This window comes from Lygodium microphyllum, chromosome 11 (genome assembly GCF_053477565.2).
Source record: "Lygodium microphyllum isolate KBCC chromosome 11, Lygodium_microphyllum_v1.1.10, whole genome shotgun sequence".
Lineage (NCBI taxonomy): Eukaryota > Viridiplantae > Streptophyta > Polypodiopsida > Schizaeales > Lygodiaceae > Lygodium > Lygodium microphyllum.
Window position 1 is genome coordinate 92,733,966 of NC_141145.1, and position 18,582 is coordinate 92,752,547.

Below are 18,582 nucleotides of genomic sequence, written 5' to 3' on the forward strand. Positions count from 1 at the left end.
TGGTACCGTACGGACCGTTTCGTACCACGTATGGAGGCAACTATGTAGGGGACCAAGGCCTCAACCACCATGGGTGATGCTCCCAACCCAATTTTGATAATCTCATGTGGGGTCGAGCTCTTTGCTTGTATCATACATGAGATCATCACAATGAGGGGCCTTTCCATATGCTACCATCCATCATAGTATTCCTTCTTTGGTCCATCCTGGTCTCCCAAAGGCTATCTCCTCATGTAGAAGAGACTCAGACTCCAAATAGCTACCCCACATAGGAGCGTAGGTGTAATCCCAGAGGCAGAAACTCAGTTTGGTGTGCCGTTGATTAAATTGTATCTGAGCACATTGCCTCTCCAATGCACATAAGGTTGCATATGCTTTTGCCAAACAAGCCTCTGATGTCTCTCTCCAAGAGAACTATGGTCCCTTCAATGTGACCCCCAAATAAACATACTGCTTGACCATCTCCATGGGCTCTCCATCGAAAGTAAACTGGTGCTCAGATCTCGTCACCCAAGCAGCTGACGTGTTAAATATCATAACTTTAGTTTCCCAAGGTTCACCTTAAGGTCCGTATCTCTGCAAAAAGTTGATAATGCATCCTAGTGTCTATTTAGTCCCTTAGGTGAGTTAGATATAAGAATAATATCGTCTGCATAAAGCAGTAATGGTATCATCTTGAGAGAGAGAGAGAGAGAGAGAGAGAGAGAGAGAGAGAGAGAGAGATTGGGCATCTGAAGTTGTTGGCATATATGGACCATGAGGAATGCATTTATCTTGGATGCTTCATCAGAGGCATGTAGAGTCATATAGCTTGCTTGAAAGGGCTTCTTCATTGGCAGTTAGACTTGATTGAGTGAACAAATATGCTCCCTAGACAAGATCTACTTGCTTGGCACACTATAGTTTCTTCTACTTCCCTTTAGTCACACCACTTCCTTTGTACCTTCACTGTGACTATGCATGGTGGCCTAGAGCCATCCTCCATTTTGTAATCATATAATCTTGTATTTTTTTCGCAATTAATATAACTAGATTCTACAAATAAAATAGAGATTGGGCATCTAATATGGCGGAGTGTCCATTGTTGAGCTGTTGATGTTGTTTTGATTGTACAAGTGTTGCACTTTTAAGGGGTGGGCACTGTTTTTTTGGGAACACATTCTGCTGCTATTTATTGTACTACTATATAATGTTGCAAACCATGTGATGTACAGATTTGAGGCACACATGGAGATGCATGTTGGTTCAGTTGATGAAGCAGAAAATGAACAGGGAATTGCTCACATGATTGAGCACGTTGCCTTTCTTGGGAGCAAAAAACGCGAACAACTACTTGGAAGTGGTGCTCGATCCAATGCATACACTGATTTTCACCATACAGTTTTTCATGTGCATGCTCCAAAATATGTCCAGGTTTCCTCATGCTTCACTTACTTTGCTGCTCTGGTTGGTTGGATAGAACAGATTTTTAATATGAAAATATGCTTTTAAAGGTCTTGATGCTAATGCTAATGATTCTTCATTTGGTTTCCACCTTAGGGCACTACTGAATTAATGCTGCCACGAGTTTTAGAGGCATTGCGAGAGGTGAAGTCTCTTTGACACTGATTTAAGACCAATTTGTAGCTTTTTGGGTTGCTTAATCCTTTCATTGTGTTGCTTCTTTGAGACAGATTATCCTGTTCTTTTGATCATGACGTTTGCTTTTGTGTAGGTCTATTCAAAGGTCCTGTAATAATACATAGCTATTTATTTAAGTCAAATATTCTCATAATCTTCTGAATGATCAAATCAAAAGAACCACTTGATTACAAAATACTAACTGAATTCAACTTACTCGTGTTGATTACGGCCCTGATAGAGAATTATTACCTCATCGGTTCTCATCCATTTGACCTATATCTTTGTTGATCGATATGAGTTTTCAGTTTCCATTTTCCAAAAATTGCTTATTATGTTGCATAAACTAGCCTTGCTGACATAAACACTTACTTATGATGCATAAGTATAAACGAAATAGGTTGGATGGTTGGTCGATGTACAATGTGAGAATAAATTAATTGCTTGGACATGGACTCCTGACTAAGCAACTAGAAAACATTCAAGATGCAAAGAGGATGAAAATCTTGAGGAAATGAGGAGTGTGCTGTCTAGAAAGAAGAAATTTGAAGATTGTTATATATAAGTGCTTTTAGGAGACTTGGTTCTCAAACCTCTCGAAGATAATATGATTGATTTGATTTTTAGGAATCCTCCTCCAAGCTGGCTTTGTTACAGGGTTGGGTAGAGTCAACTAGAGAAGATTATGTAGTCTCTAACTATTCATGATATGAGGAGCAAGAATTATGAACATTGTGATATTATAGTTCAAAAGCATAGAAAAGGCAAGTCCCGTGTTAATGGTACGAAGAGTGTTTTATTTGGGACATAGGTTTTCAATCAAAATGTAATGATAAATCCAAAAGATGTCAATAAAGTTGAAGATGAACCAAGAATGCCCCAATTGAGAGACTTCCAACAAAAGTGTTTATTGATTCTTTTTTTCCTTGAACTAAGGTGATTGGTCGAATCCCAATGAATGGGTACATAAGGAGAGTGTCTAGGCAACTTTGTTTTTAACATATAGCAATAACTAAGTGTGGTGGAGGTGCTTTTGCAGGCTGACTTGAGAATGTTTGATGAATGGATGTATGTGGAAGCAGAAATATTGAATTGCAAGATGCATAAAGTATGTACAATGCTGTATTGTATGATTACATAGTAATTTGCTACAACTGTTCGGATAATTGTCAGCATAGTTGTTTTCAGACTCATATGAAAGAATTTTCAGACGTTTGAAAAACAGATGTCTGAAATCACCATTTCAGACTTGAGGGGCCTAAAGTATTAGAAAAGCTTTTAAAAAAATGGCGATTTCTGGTCACTTTCTCCATTTTCTGGCATGTGAGTGCATGCAGTCTGCAAATCGCTGTTGCCGAGTGAAAATGACTGATTTCACAGTCTGCACAAAGTCCGCGAACAGTGGGAAACATAGCTGCCTGCCTTGAAACACAGCTGCCTCAACAAGAGTGCAACGTATTCAGCCTGCACTTTTACTGTTCACTGCTGGTTTACTGCTGAAAGCCGAAGTCTGATCTCTCTCTCTCTCTCTCTCTCTCTCTCTCTCTCTCTCTCTCTCTCTCTGCCTTCAAAGACTGCAGTGCAACCAGCTTGCACTGTAAAAGCTGGACTCTCTCTCTCTCTCTCTCTTTCTCTCTGTGATTTATCTTTTTATTTGGAAATTGGCTCATGGTATCTGTCATGATTTACCTAAAAGTTGTTTTAAAGATGCTTGCAAGATTAGTACTTTTTTCATACTTTGTTAAAATATGTTAACAAACTAGGGTCACGTATGATCCAGTTGTGGGGTTCAAATCATACTTGAATCATGCTTTCATACATTCACGTGGAGCAAGCAGGTGTGCTGGTGCTTAGTGCAGCATGATGGCAAGGGCCTGCTGAAGGTAGCAGCACAAGTGGAGGGGAACACGTCTGGCAGCAACACAATACAACAACAGGCAACTAGCCCAGCTGGGTCTTGTTGGGGGGCGGTGGTCATGCTGCGGTGACATTTTGATCCCTTTTCCTGCTCCCTTCCCCTCTCCTTTGCCCTCCATCTTGGCTGTGTTTTGTGCTGCTCCCTTTCTTCACAGGGGCCTTACCTGTGCTCTCGATGTGCAAGATACAGCTTCGGGGTGTACTTCAAGCATGCACAATGGCAACTAGTCATCTGCTTCCAGTGCAACATGTGTTTGCAGCCAAGTCAATCTGCCCTGCACATCAACCTGTTAGAGGAACAACTTGTGTCAGTACACCCAACGAAGAAGTTTTCCAGAACATCCTTTTGCAGATTGTGGGCCAGCTGCCATTGGCATCTGCACTCAGTTATGTGATCGGTTACACTCCTCTGTCCTTATCAATACGTCTGTTGAGATACATAGTCCAGCTCATTTTGGTCACACCCATTTTAGTCTTTGGTTGCCCTTATTTTTGCAAATAAATACAGAAGGATCAGATGTCAAACTTAGCCACAGTCACAAGTGAAAAAAGACAAAGTCAAAGGGTGTTGAACAAGATTAAACTTGGGCTACTTCTTTAGCCACATTGCAGCATGTGCAATGCATTGCAGAAGTTGAGCAGAAAACATCCAGGCATTGAATTTGCAGGACACATGACACAAACTTTACGTAACATGAAGTCACACCCATTTTAGTCTTTGGTTACCTTTATTTTTGCAAATAAATACAGAAGGATCAGAGGTCAAACTTAGTGTCAGTCACAAGTGAAAAAAGACAAAGTCAAAGGGTGGTGAACAAGTTTAAAATTGGGTTACTTGTTTAGCCACATTGCAGCATGAGCAATGCACTGCCTCTTGCAACTCAATATGGTTGGCTGATATGCCATATGGATGTGGTGAGCACTACCCTGAATGGTGAGATTCAAGAAGAGATCCATGTGGAGCAACCATAGGAATTTATTTCTAGATGAGCACTCTAGTGCATGGTTCGTGGAGAAGGTTATGGAGAACATTAGGAACCATGTGGGGAAACCCATGTTGCAATGTATAGGCATGGATGGGGTTGAGTTGCTTACCGAGTAGCTGTCCAATAGTATGGAAGACCTCAACCTTGAACTACAATAGATGGTCATATTGAATTTGATCTATTTATTTACAATTCTAGTCTTCTCTAGGTAGGGCTTATCCATCTTTTGTATGAAAGACTCAAATAAATGAGTAAATCTCAACACCTTAATACAAGGGTTTGTTCTTCTGTTTGCTAGCTATTGCAATTATCTTCGTACTTTCAATGAGTATTTCCTAGACTTGCTTACTTTTCCCCCACCTTTTAGTACACACCTTAATACAAGTCTTGTTCTTCTGTTTGCTAGGTGTATTATCTTCTTGCTTTCAACAAGTATTCCCTAGATTGACTTACTTTTCTTCCAGAAGGTGACCCTAAACAATACTTTAGTACAATGTATTGTGCACTATGCACAGATACTACATATCCGACTTTACAAGAGCCATGCTAGATTGATGTTGTTGGTCATCTAGTATTACACACCAAGAATGTGACCTACCTAGAAAAACGGAGGGATTGCAAATGGAGTCCTCAAGCGAAATGGGCTAGCGTATGCCCACAACAATCCTTTCAAGGAAGGCGAAAATGTCTTTTTGAAACCAGCCTTCCTCCTTGGATAGGGCGGCAAATAACTTGATTAAGTTCTAATTACAACAAGCATAAAATTCACATAAATTGAAAATGCACACTTTACCACTTTAATCTTGGACATTGGATACCTGGTTGGTGTAAAAAATAATAGGTATGCTCTGATACCATGTCAAAAATAAACAACAGTGCAGAGTCAATAGGGTTTGCGGGAAGTAACATAAAGTATGTACAGAAAACATTGAGAGAGAAGAGAAACTCAGAAACACAAGAACACGGTGATGATGCACTAAATCATGCTATGAGAAGAAAGGTTGATATAGCAAAGACGAAGCTCAAAAGATAACTGCACTCTCATGTTGAATCAGGTGGTAGCACTTCTAGAAAATCTGCATAGTGAAGGGAGCAAAACACAATCCTTTGGGTAGTGGGATATCGAAGTAATCACTGGAAGGTGAAGGACAGTTGTTGCCGAGGGAGCGAACTGCAATCCTTTGTTGCTGTCGGAGATGTGGAAGATGATCACCAGCTACTGAGGGAGTGAACTGCAGTCCTTAGATTTTGGGGAATGACCTGGGCAACAAAACACAAATCCTAGAGTGCCCGAGCTATCAAACGTAGGGAGAGCAGCCAAGATGTTGATGCAACGTGGATAATGATGACACCAGATGATGGAGGATGAGCCGGCCTGTAGAAACGCAGTTCCCATTAGCCTTTGTGATAGAAGAGTGATGCCAGGTGATGGAGGAGCCAAGTTGCAAAAATGCAGGTCCCAACAGTCCTTGTGATAGATGAGTGACACGAGGTGATGGAGGAGAAGCCAGGCTGCAAAAACATAGGTCCTAATAGTTCTCCCGATAGAGAGTAATGAAATCAGTTACGCTCAATGATGTAGACTATCGCTAGAGGCTAGGATGCTGATGCCAAGCAGTAAATGGTGATGCTAGGTGGAAGATATTGCAAATGCAAAGCTTGATGCTGGAAGAGAGTGCTTGAAGTAGAAGATGAAGGGTGAAGGCAGCCATGAGCCACAAAGTGCCATGTTCTCTTGAAGGGATGTGAGGGTAGTGAAAGGGGTTGGTGAGAGAAAGGAAAGGTGCCTAATGACGGAGGAAGAGGTGTGAAGAATGATTGAAGAGAGGGATGTGGGGTGGTAATGAATGAAGTGATTGTCTATTTATAGGGATAAGCTGTCTGGGGTGGCACACCACTTTGTGGCCGCCCACTAAAAAAGTGACCAAAATGTGGACACGATTCCTTTTTGGGACTGTTAGTGCAAAACCCTAAAACGAAGTGTGTGAAATGAAGAAGTGATTTCTCAACACCCCTTCTTAGGCCCAAAAAGGGATGAAGAAAGAGGAGCAAAGAGAGATACATTAAAGAGGTAGAGGATTTTGGAGATCCAAGATTTCCACCTGAAAGGTAACATGTAGCAAGGAACAATAGAATGGATGAATTGTAGAATTTGACTCCACCTCGAGAGAGAAGCCAGTAGCTCCATAACTCCATACTTGAAGGAATTCGAAGGTCTCGTCACCAAGATCGCAAAAGAGTAAAGGGTAGGTGACAAACTTCATGATGAGGAGAAGCCCTCCTTGAGGGTGGAGATGTAAGTGTCCCCTTTGAAGCTGAAGAAGTAGCAGTCCCCTCTAAGGGAAGAGAGATCACATTCCCCTTTGAATCCCCCTCTGCAAGAGAGAGCGTGAATCTAAAAACTCATGGATCACAGACTTCGAATCATCTGATGACGAAGGATGTGCCGCTGGTTGTGCGGAAGAATGTATCTCAAAGGTCGAATGCCCAAAGGTGACCTCTCAAACTTGAGTAGTTGAGGGTGGGAAAAGGTGAGGCTCATGCAGAGCCAAGGGTGAGCAACAATTATTGTCTCTTGGCGAAGCGAATTGTGGAGCTGAAGTAATGAAGGGCGTTGAATAATCATTGTCTTGTGAAGGAGTAGATTGTTGAGGGGACAGTATCCAACAATCAATGTCACTTGGGAGAGTGGACTGCAAAACCGTGGGTTGTCGAGGTGGCATTCTTGAAACCCTAGAAGAAGGAAAAGCGATCTCTGTAGCACATTGCAATGGTCAGGAGGAGGCTTTGGTACCAATCAATTTCTTTATGGCTCGAAAGGACTTAGTAGGCATCGAATGGGTCTTATTACTTAGAGCAAAAAAAATTGACTCTTGGTGATGCAATTGAAATGAAGTAGAAAACCAATAGATGATGCTGAATCCACAACCAATCTTTGCCTTCTCACCACTCTATGGCTGCCCACTAAAAAAGTGACCAAAATGCGGATATCAACCCTTTTTGGGTTTGTTAGTGTGAAACTCTAAAATGAAGTGTGTGAACTAAAGAAGTGGTTTCTCAACAATGGACCCCAAAGCTAGTGCCCCTCGTGGTAATTCTTTAACTTTTATTGCAAATGGATGGAGTACAAGAGAGATCCTTTGATTTGTTTTGCTAATCCAAGTGCCTCTTGTTGTCAAAACTGATCAGCAAGCCTTGAAACCAATTTGGCCCTTGGTTTGCTTGGGGATCAGTCTTTACCTTGCTCCTTGAAAGACAAATTCAGCCCCAAATTCGATCTTGGCTGGTTGGCCTCTTGAATCTCCTTGAAATTTCTCAATTTCAGTTGTTGGTATTCCAATTCTAGGCCCTCAATTTTGAGCATGCGATTGTCAAAACCCTAATCTCTGCTATAAATTAGGGTTTATTGCAGAGATTGACCGAAATCTCTTTCTCTGATAGCTTAAACTATTGAAAAATGTTGAGATAACTTGAGAGATGGTTGGGGGATGAGAGGGAATGTTGTAGAGAGAGAAATTTCAGAGTTTCATCATGAGAAATGTTGAAAACCTTTTGTTGCCTCGCTGAAATAGCCATGGAAGCTGTCACCTATAGCTTAGGACCACCAAAAAGGCTGCTGCCCCCTCTTGTATGCTGTCACCTACACTAGAAGGTTTTGATGGCTTAAACTGTTGAAAAATGCTGAGATAACTTGAGAAATGACTGGGGGATGAGAGAGAATGTTGTAGGGAGTGAAATTTCAGAGTTTCATTGTGAGAAATGTTAAGAAACTGCTGCTGCCCTGCTCAAACAGCCATGGAAGTTGTCACCTATAGCTTAGGACCACCAAAAAGGTTATTGCCCTCTCTTGTATGTTGTCACCTGCACGAAAAGGACCTTAGGCTGCTAGCACTTACTCTTTGAGGGCTCCAAATTGCTGTCACTTGTTGTAGGACTTATCCACGGTGACTGAAAATCAGATCAATAGTATCTCCTTGTTCTCTAATAGCCTCCTTCTCTCTCACCATGGCTAGAATAGACTCCATCAACCCCTAAAAACGTTTTTTCCACTTGCATGGCCAAGTTTTGCCAAGTGGCAGTCTTCTAATCCAATTTTCCAACATTATCTTTTTAAAATATTAATTTTGAAAATTAATTTAATAATTATTCTAGTGCTCATAAATTTATTTTACTAGCCAATAGCTAAATTGGCTAGGTCAATTTGTCTTCGAAGTATCCTTGAGTAGTTATTGATCCTTAGACTAGCATTAATTAATTACTTAAGGCCTAGTCTCTAATGTCACCATTGACATTAGTGGCCAATAAATTGGTGTAGGCCTAAATCTAACATTCGGTACAACCTAGTACCTGTCAAACATAACTTATTACAATTTTTACCTTTGGTACCCATTGCATCCTTGGGGTCCTTAGCCTCTTACCATGAAATAACTACAATGTGTATCACATGTGCTAAACAACCTTGCACATTTGATTAATATCTTAATCAAATGTTATCGACAAGATTAAAGCATCTCAAAATTTCACGTTCGTGTGATAGACCTCCCCTTGAAATCCTTGCAATCGTCCTCTACATTGTGCCAAAGGAAAGGGATACTGCATTGGAATTTCCATAAGGTGTCACAGCCACAACATTGGCCATTGTTGTCCAACCATGCCATATGCCCCAAACCTGCTGAAAATTTCAGCCAGCATATACATAACATAAAATTGAAAATTATTCCAAAAGCGTTGCTAGAAACCCATCGGATGCATCCATAATTCATGTTTCTCAGCTGTTCTAACTCCACAACCATAGTAAAGCATATTCTGAGCATAAATCATAGATGAAACTATCAATGGCATTTACTAACATGTTGCTGTCCATGAAACTAGATGTAAACAATTGACAAGCTAGCATAATCTAAAAATGAATTGATCATTTGCTAATCTAAAAACTGATCACAAACTAATGCAAATGTGATCTCAAACTGATTGCAAAAACTAATTGGCAATTGATGCAAAAACTAATGCAAAACTGTTGTCTCAAAACTAAGGCAAAAGCTCACGCCCAACTAATCATGAATTGATCCCAAACTCAGAAATAAGGCAAAAGCTCATGTCCAACTAGTCATGAATTGATCCCAAATTGATGCAAAAGTATAGTCTCAGAGTTGCGGTAGCAACCATATTAATTTACATACATCTCAGAGTGACTAGTACAGTAAGTAGTGAGCTCATGGCACACATACTATCAACAAAGTACTTTGGATGCATGCTTAATATATTCGAGATGCACTACATATGAGAGTTGTTCGCAAGTGAAGGAGTGGAACTGCTACCTCCTGCCTTGAGTATCAAGTAATATTGCGGACCCTTGCTCTATTGAACATGATTGAGCCCCAACTAAAGTTGGCTCTAACTAAAGGTATCTAGATAAAGCTGCAACAATTGAGGATGGTCTGTCAAATCATCCTCTTCCATCCAATTTGCATCTATTGGTGAATCAATGTTGAAGCTTCACCAAGAAGTATGTGGAAACTTTACCTATAACTTTAGGGGCCTCAAATCTCCACTAGGTTGTAGGCCTTTCTTTCCCTTAAGCATTGGGATGCTTTATACTTTCACATTGCTGCGATTCCAACTTAACTAATATGCAACATTGCATCTGGTTGACTAGCCCCTTGTGTACCTAACATGCTAGAGTACCAGATGCATAAGGAATATTTTGATTTGCATACCTTAGACCATTGCAATGTGAATGGGAATTTACATACTACCAACCATACCGAGATACATTTTCCCATACATTGTATGCATTACTAGCAGCATTTTTCCTCATAACCAACACTATATAGAGCATTTGCATGACTAGCATTAATACCTTGAGTCCCAAACACATGTCAGATGGGAGAGGATCGAGGTGCAGCTGAAGTGCAGTAGACAGTGTGAGAGTGAGAGACAGAGTTGAGCACGACACCCAATGCAATAGTACTGAATAGAGTGTAAGATGAAAGTACAAATGATAACCCTTATACCTTAGAGTTATAAGGGGCTGTTCACACCCGAACACAGTAAGTGCCCGTAAGTGTGCACCACAAGCACATACAAAATAGTACACATAATCTGGGGGAAAAAACCTCTCCTACCGAGAGTAAAAAGTGCCCCAGTGTCCTAGTGATCACCCGCACACTCCCATATGAGCGTAGGCGTAAGTAAGGCGTGTGAGATACCCAACAAACCCCCCTGGAGTGAAGAGTGATCAAGTGTACAAGGATCATCCGCCACCAAAGGGCGTCAAATTCAAAGCATCGCGAAATGCTTCAAATTTGTCTCGTGGAAGAGCTTTGGTGAAGATGTCTGCCACATTGCTGGTGGTAGGACAGTAGACAAGGCTGATATCACCTGCATGTAGCCTCTCTCTGACAAAGTGGTAGTGAATCTCTATGTGTTTCGTGCGAGCATGAAACACAGGGTTCCGTGCCACTGCAATGGCACTCTGACTGTCAGTATATAAAGGAGTAGGCTCCGTAACAGATACATCCAAATCAGCAAGTAAGCGTCTAAGCCATACGCACTCAACTGCAGTAGTGAAGGGTGCCTTGTACTCAGCTTCACATGACGACGTGGCAACAGTGGATTGTTTCTTGCTAAGCCAAGAAATGCATGACGAGCCAAGAAAGAAACAATTGCCACTAGTGGAGTGACGAGTATCAAAATCACCAGCCCAATCAGAGTCACTGTAAGCATGTAACTGCAGTGGTCCCCCCTTGGCATAAAGCAATCCAAGAGCTCTAGTACCCTGCAAGTAACGAAACACACGCTTCACAGCTTGCCAATGCGACATACGAGGCTGATGCATGTACCTGCTCAAAACTGAAACGGCAAACTGTATGTCTGGCCGAGTGTGGCATAGATAGTTGAGACATCCCACTGCTGGAGCATAAGTATGGATATCAAACAAATCACTGTCATCATGTAATGACAGTTTGAGCCCAGGTTCCATGGGTGTACAAACTGGCTTGCAATCCTGTAAGCCAAACTTCTCAAGAAGTTGCCCAATGTACCTTGACTGACATAATCCAATGCCTCTAGCATCATGTACAAACTGGATGCCCAAGTAATAGTGCAAAATACCCAAGTCAGACATGTCAAAAGTTTGCTGTAAATTATTTTTGAATGCTGAAATCTGATCAGCACGTGTTCCAGTGAGCAAAAGGTCGTCTACATATAGACACAAAATCAGCATGGATCCCCCCTCTTTATGTACATAAAGGGTAGACTCAGATGGGCTGTTTACAAACCCCTGACTAAGCAAGAAGGCATCTATCTTTGCGTACCAAGCTCGTGGAGCTTGTTTCAATCCATATAGAGCTTTTTTCAGCTTGCATACTAAATTTTCTGAGCCTTCAACTGCAAAACCAATGGGCTGCTGTACATACACTTCTTCGTGAAGTTCCCCATGTAAGAATGCAGTCTTTATATCCAGCTGATGCACTTTCCAACCAAAATGTGCAGCCAAGGCAATCATAGACCGAATGGTCGTCATACGGGAGGTAGGAGCAAAGGTCTCCTCATAGTCAATGCCCTTTTTCTGTGCGTAGCCTTTAGCTACCAGCCGTGCCTTGTACTTATCTATGGATCCATCTGCATTCCTTTTCAATTTGTAGACCCATTTCGTACCAATGGCACGCTTGCCAACTGGCAAAGACACCAAATCCCAAGTATGATTCTTATGAATAGAATCCAATTCAGCTTGCATGGCTGCCATCCAATGCACACTATGTCGTGCATCCTCAAAACATTCAGGCTCCTCATTATCATGAGTACATGCTGCCATAACCAACTCCATGGAATGTGCTGAATCATGCAGTCGAGTTTGCCTTCGAGTACGACCAGCCAAGGGTGTTTCCAAATGACTATCTCTCATAGTCTGCGTGTACCATCTAGGCACCTGTCTTGCTTCCTGACTGTGTACAAGTTCCTGCTGAATTTCAGTTTCAGCAATGTGCTGATTTACTGCATGTTCCATAGGAGCAGCTGGCTGAACATTAGGTTCATTTGCTGAAGTACCAGCTGAATCACCAAATGTGATGGGCAGCAGCCCTTCAAAGACATCACGGGCAGCCTGATATGTATCAAAACCAGCCAAGGATAATTCTGATTTTTCATCAAATACAACATCCCTGCTGACAAAAACCTTCTTGGTCACGGGATCATAGAGTCTGTAGCCTTTGCTTTCGCTGCTATATCCCATAAAGATGCATTTTACAGCCTTGTTGTCCAACTTCTTTCGAAGTACCTGTGGAATATGGGCATATGCAAGACACCCAAAAGTACGGAAGTGGCCAACAGAAGGTTTGCGGCTGTGCCAAGCCTCAAAAGGTGTGACGGTTTTCAAGGCCTTGGTAGGGCATCTGTTCAAAATGTGGCAAGCGCACATGACGGCTTCCATCCAAAAACTATGAGGCAAACTCTTTGCCTTCAGCATACATCTGGCCATCTCCATGAGTGACCGATTTTTCCTCTCTGCTACCCCATTCTGCTGTGGAGTATATGCAGTAGTGTACTGATGGATAATGCCCTTCTGCTGCAAATAAGAATTCAGCATAGAGGACATGTATTCCCCCCCTCGGTCCGAACGGAGAGTCTTAATCTTGCAACCAGACTGAGTTTCCACAAGTGCACTGAAAGCCAAAAATGCATCATACACTTCTGACTTCTTTTTCAAGCAGTAGACCCAGCACAAACGTGTAAAGTCATCAATAAATGTTACAAAATAGTAACAACCACCCAATGACTGTGTCTGCATGGGCCCACAAACATCCGAATGCACAAGCTGCAATCTGGCTGTTGCTCTAAAAGCAACATCACGGGGAAAAGAGAAACGATGCATTTTCCCCAAAATGCAACCCTCGCATAAATGCTCAGGAGGTCTCTCCAAGAGAGGTAATCCATCCAACATCTGAGTACGCTGTAATAGCATCAAGCTGCCATAGTTTACATGCCCCAAACGAGCATGCCATAACTCTGCCTCTAACATAGCAGAGTAAGAGTGGATGTCAAATATGCAGACTGATCTATCGAAAGAGCATCCAACTCATATAACCCATGACACAGAGAACCTGACAAGACCAATGTCATGTGTTCCTTGTCACGGACCATGCAACGGTCATCATCAAAGGTGACCTGCAAACCACAACGTGCCATAGAAGAAATGGAAAGCAGATTCTTCTTAATGCCAGGCACATACAAAGCATCCTGTAGGCGGAGAATAGAGCCATCAATGGCTGTAAGCTGAATCTCCCCAATACCACGAACAGGGTATGATGCATTATTAGCACACTGAACAGACTTCCCAACGGGAGGTGCACCAAGAGAAGCAAACAAATCTCTACGAGATGTGATATGCCGTGAAGCACCACTGTCAAAGAACCAAGTGTCAGCATCTTCTGTAGAGCTAAATGCTCTATCAGCCCAAGAGACATCATAACTGCAAGTGTAAAAACAATAGTCCCTGTCTGCAACAAAGGACGCGGACTCACTAGCAGTGGAAGGAGCTGCAGAAACAGACATCCCTGACTCCTTCTTCTTCTCTTTGGCGATGCGCTTCCTGCACTCAGTGATGTAGTGGCCAGGCTTCTTGCAGTAATGGCATTTTCCTTTCTTGGCTTGCGTGCCCCCTGTTTCTGACTTGTCTGTGAAGTGTTACTACTACCAGAACTCTGCGAAGCATTTTTCCCTTGGCTGTTTTTACCCTTCTGCCTTGACATAAAAGCCTGCTCAGAGGCTATCCCATCCACACCACTGTTCCGTCTAGTTTGTTCCTCCTCTAGAAGCAAACTGACAAGCTGAATGAAAGTGATGGGCTCTTTCGAAATCCTCATAGTGAGGTTCAAGGCAGTATGAAAAGCCAAGTAAGAGGGAGCCAGTGAATTCAATGTGGTAGAAATCAGGTGCGCATCTGAGTAGTACTCATCCACATTCATGAGTTGCTCCCGCAAGTCCTGAATTTTGTTGAGATGATCCTGCATAGAATCACCCTCATTCATCTTTAGAGTCTCTAGCTCTTTCTTCAAGAAAGAGATGCGAGTCTCATTCTTTCCTGCAAACATCTGCTCCAATATCAACCAAGCTTCTTGTGAAGAAGCTGCTGAACGAATATGAGGAATGATAGAACGCTGAACTGCCAATGCAATCAGCGACATAGCCTGTGCATCCCGTGTATCCCAAGTTTTCTGAGCTGCAGTTCTTGGGGGAAGTGGCTGAGCGGGCTGAGGTGGAGGGGGCTGAGGTTGCCCTCTTGCACGTCCTCCTGGAGGAGGAGTAGCGGGAGCCACAACTCCCGGTCGTGCTTCCTCTCCACTGACATAATCCCACAAATTTTTTGCCACTAATACATTCTTCATCATAAAAGACCAAAGGGAATAATTGTTCCCATCCAATCGGTCTTCCTTGGACACATAGGTGAATACATCTCCTCCCTGATTTGCCATTATTTCCCAAAAGGCAATAGAGCAATGTCAATGCAGTACGGGCTGGAAATCTGCAAATTTCCAGAAATTGCAGCAAACACAAGTCTGCAATTAATGTGCAAAGGGTACTCTGTCACAAAAAACTGTCACTGATGCACGCTTCCCAAGGTGCAATTAGTGCTCAGCAGCACTAAAACATCAAAAGCCCCAAAATGTTCTGCCCAAAATTTCTGTCTCAAATGTCTGTTACAAAAGCCCCAAAATGTGCACTCAATGTGTCACAGACAGACACAGCACGTTTCCCAATGCTGAAAACTGAACCTGCTGTTCAGCACGTTTCCCAATGCTGAACCTGAACCTGTTGCACGAACTCCTGTGTAACAGAAAAGTGCAGAATGTTACCTCTGCGTGTTGACGACGGGCACGATTCCCGAGGTAATGACTGCTGGGTACAGTCGGGCTGACGCACAGGTACAGGCGTGCAGGATGGCGCGTCAGGACACAGGCGGCACGTCAGGGCACCAGTGGCGGGACAGGGCGTCAGATGGCGGGCAGACGGGAGCAGCTCGTCTGGCGAGACAGGGCGTCAGATGGCGAAGTGGGCAGGACGTTGACTGGCGGGCCAATGTAGAAGGCAGCGACGTGGACAGGGCAGGCGACGTGGACAGGGCAGGCGACGGGCTGCTGACGTGGAGTTTTAAAAACGGCGACAGGCGGGCTGTTGTCAGACTTGCGGGCTGCACGTGACGTTGACGGGCGGGCGCAGGTCAGTCGCGTGTGACGGGTGGACTGACGGTGGTCTGACGGACACGCCGGGCAGGTGGCGCTGGGGGCGTCTGCAACCAGCGCGCTGGGCAGAGAAGGCTGCGCCTGGACTGAAGACGTCTGCAGATTTGGACGACTGTTGACGGGCAGGACTGAGCTGCAAGTGACGTGGCTTCTGACGAAGGTACAGGCTGCACGTGCTGTACCAGACAGGTACTGACGAGCTGTCAGTGCTGACGCAAGTCCTCGGGAACCGAACAGAGCTGCTGACCAGCTCTGATACCAAATGTCAGATGGGAGAGGATCGAGGTGCAGCTGAAGTGCAGTAGACAATGTGAGAGTGAGAGACAGAGTTGAGCACGACACCCAATGCAATAGTACTGAATAGAGTGTAAGATGAAAGTACAAATGATAACCCTTATACCTTAGAGTTATAAGGGGCTGTTCACACCCGAACACAGTAAGTGCCCGTAAGAGTGCACCACAAGCACATACAAAATAGTACACATAATCTGGGGGAAAAAACCTCTCCTACCGAGAGTAAAAAGTGCCCCAGTGTCCTAGTGATCACCCGCACACTCCCATATGAGCGTAGGCGTAAGTAAGGCGTGTGAGATACCCAACAACACAATGGGTTGCATATATGCATTGCCAAACTTGCCACTTTCTGCCTCAACATCATGCCAGCATTGTTATACAAGGGGTTATGCATATTACCAGCTGTACGTAGATACATTGGGCCTTGCACACCATGCAGTGTTTGCTGCATATGTACTGTGTCATACATTCCCATATGTGGTCCCTGACCCACCATAGCATGGAAACTAGTGCCACCACCAAAGTAACCTGATTGCTCCATAATTGCATGCATGACTTGTTGTCCAAAAAGCATTGGATTGGCACTTCCAAGTTGGCCTTGCATATGCATCAATTGCCCCACTGGCATCATTGGCTTATACTCACTACCCACGTTTGGAACATCATACTATTGTATTGGTTCTTTCTTCGGTGCATCTTGCTGTCTTGAAGCTCTTGAAGACGAGCTTCTCTTTTTGCCTTTGTGCCCTCCTTTGAAGGGTTCAAAAATCATATGAATTGACAATAATTTACCAATTGCAGAAACCTTTTAGCCATTGTCATCAGCTAATCTTTAAAATGGTCATCAAATTTCTCTTGCTCTTGCTGGTCATCAACTTTTAAAGGCCTAGAAGGATCCACATTTTGGTCTAAACCAATATTATTAGCTTGTCGTCCATGTTGTGCGCCTTGTCCAAGATCAAGCATTGCATTTTCCACAATACTTTGTGAATTTTCAGATTGAGAGGCATCATCCTTGCTTGATCCCATCTCACTATCTAAAGATATTCTTTCTATAATGCTCAACTAAATGCAATCTCAGCGCTAGAGTAACAGTTCTGACCTTTAATAAGGTACCTAGGTACCTTGGACCCACCGAACCAAGGGATTGAGTGGTGTCTCGGCAATGGAACCATGTAACCAGCCTTCCTCCTCGAATATGGTGGTAAATAACCTGATTTAACATTGATTACAGTAAGCATAATTCACATAAACTGAAAATGCACGCTTTACTACTTTAATCTTAGACATTGGACACCTTGTTGGCTCCAAAATTTGTGTCCCTTGCTGTATTTCTTTATCTTATATTGCAAATGGAAGGAGTACAATTGAGATCCTTTGATCTCCTCCGCTAACCCAAGTGGCTCTTACTGTCAAAATTGACCAAAAAGCCTCGAAACCATTTTGCCCCTTGATTTGCTTGGGGATTAGCCTTCGCCCTGCTCCTTGAAAGATAAGTTCAGCCCTAAATGTGATATTGGGTAGTTGGCCTCTTGAATCTCCTTGAAATTCCTCAATTTTAGCTGTTGGAATTTAAATCCTAGACCTTGAATTTTGAGCATGCATCCCAAGGTGGCTGTCAAACCCTAATTTTTGCTGTAAATTAGGGTTTACAATAAAAATTGATTGAAATCTCTTTCTTTGATGGCTCAAACTGTTGGAAAATGATGTGATAACTTGAGAGACGGCTGGGGGATGAGAGAGAATGATGTAAAGAGAGAAATTTCAGAGTTTTACTGTGAGAAACGTTGAAAAGCTACTGCTGCCTTGTTCAAATAGCCATGGAAGTTGTCACCTACAGCTTAGGACCACCAGAACAATTGTTGCCCCCTCCTCTATGTTGTTATCTGCACCAGAAGGACCCTAGGTTGCTATCACTTGCTTTTGGAGGGTTCCAAATTGTTGTCACATGTTGTAGGATTGGTCCATGGTGGCTGCATGTGAGGTGTCCGCTAGTCTCAATCCACGTCACACCTTTTAGTAGTCCATCAGTAGGTTTTTCGAAAATGATGCTGCCCGATGTTTCCTTGGAACATCCCGGGGTTTGTCACTTAGGCTCTACCGAGTCTACTTCGCAACGGGAGAGTTTTGACCGAACCCACTAGGATCGACCTGAAGATTTGGGTTCCTAAAATCGGTTGGGTCTCCTAGCAGCTAGCTAGCATCAGTAATTTCGAGTCCCACTTTTAGAAGATTACTCGATCTGAAGAGGACTTGCCATTGCACTTGGTTCAAAGACAATGAGAGACAGAGGGGAGTGCGGTACGTCAACCCTCCTGCCCATAAGGCGAAATCCCATTCCGGTCCTCTAAAACAATGCAAGTCGGTTCTACCTAACGAGTAGTTGGTCAATTTACCGTCTTTCTATTTCTATTACCGATTTAGAAAAGCTCCTAGCTAAGTGGGGCTACCCTACCATTGGACGGACCCGTTGGGGGTTACGCCCATCCGCTTTCCTCAGATTATGGGTCATCTTTAGTTTTTTA

The 18,582-nt window shown here is 43.1% G+C and overlaps 1 protein-coding gene across 1 annotated transcript in view; it reads left to right on the forward strand.

The window, feature by feature from the left end:
- LOC148029087 (Insulinase (Peptidase family M16) family protein) overlaps positions 1–18,582 on the forward strand; it is a 165,513-nt gene that overhangs the window by 81,734 nt on the left and 65,197 nt on the right. The window contains exons 4-5 of the mRNA XM_087687848.1: positions 1,215–1,413; positions 1,540–1,587. Of these exons, the coding sequence (XP_087543974.1) occupies positions 1,215–1,413; positions 1,540–1,587 (247 nt within the window). The remainder of the gene's footprint in view (positions 1–1,214; positions 1,414–1,539; positions 1,588–18,582) is intronic.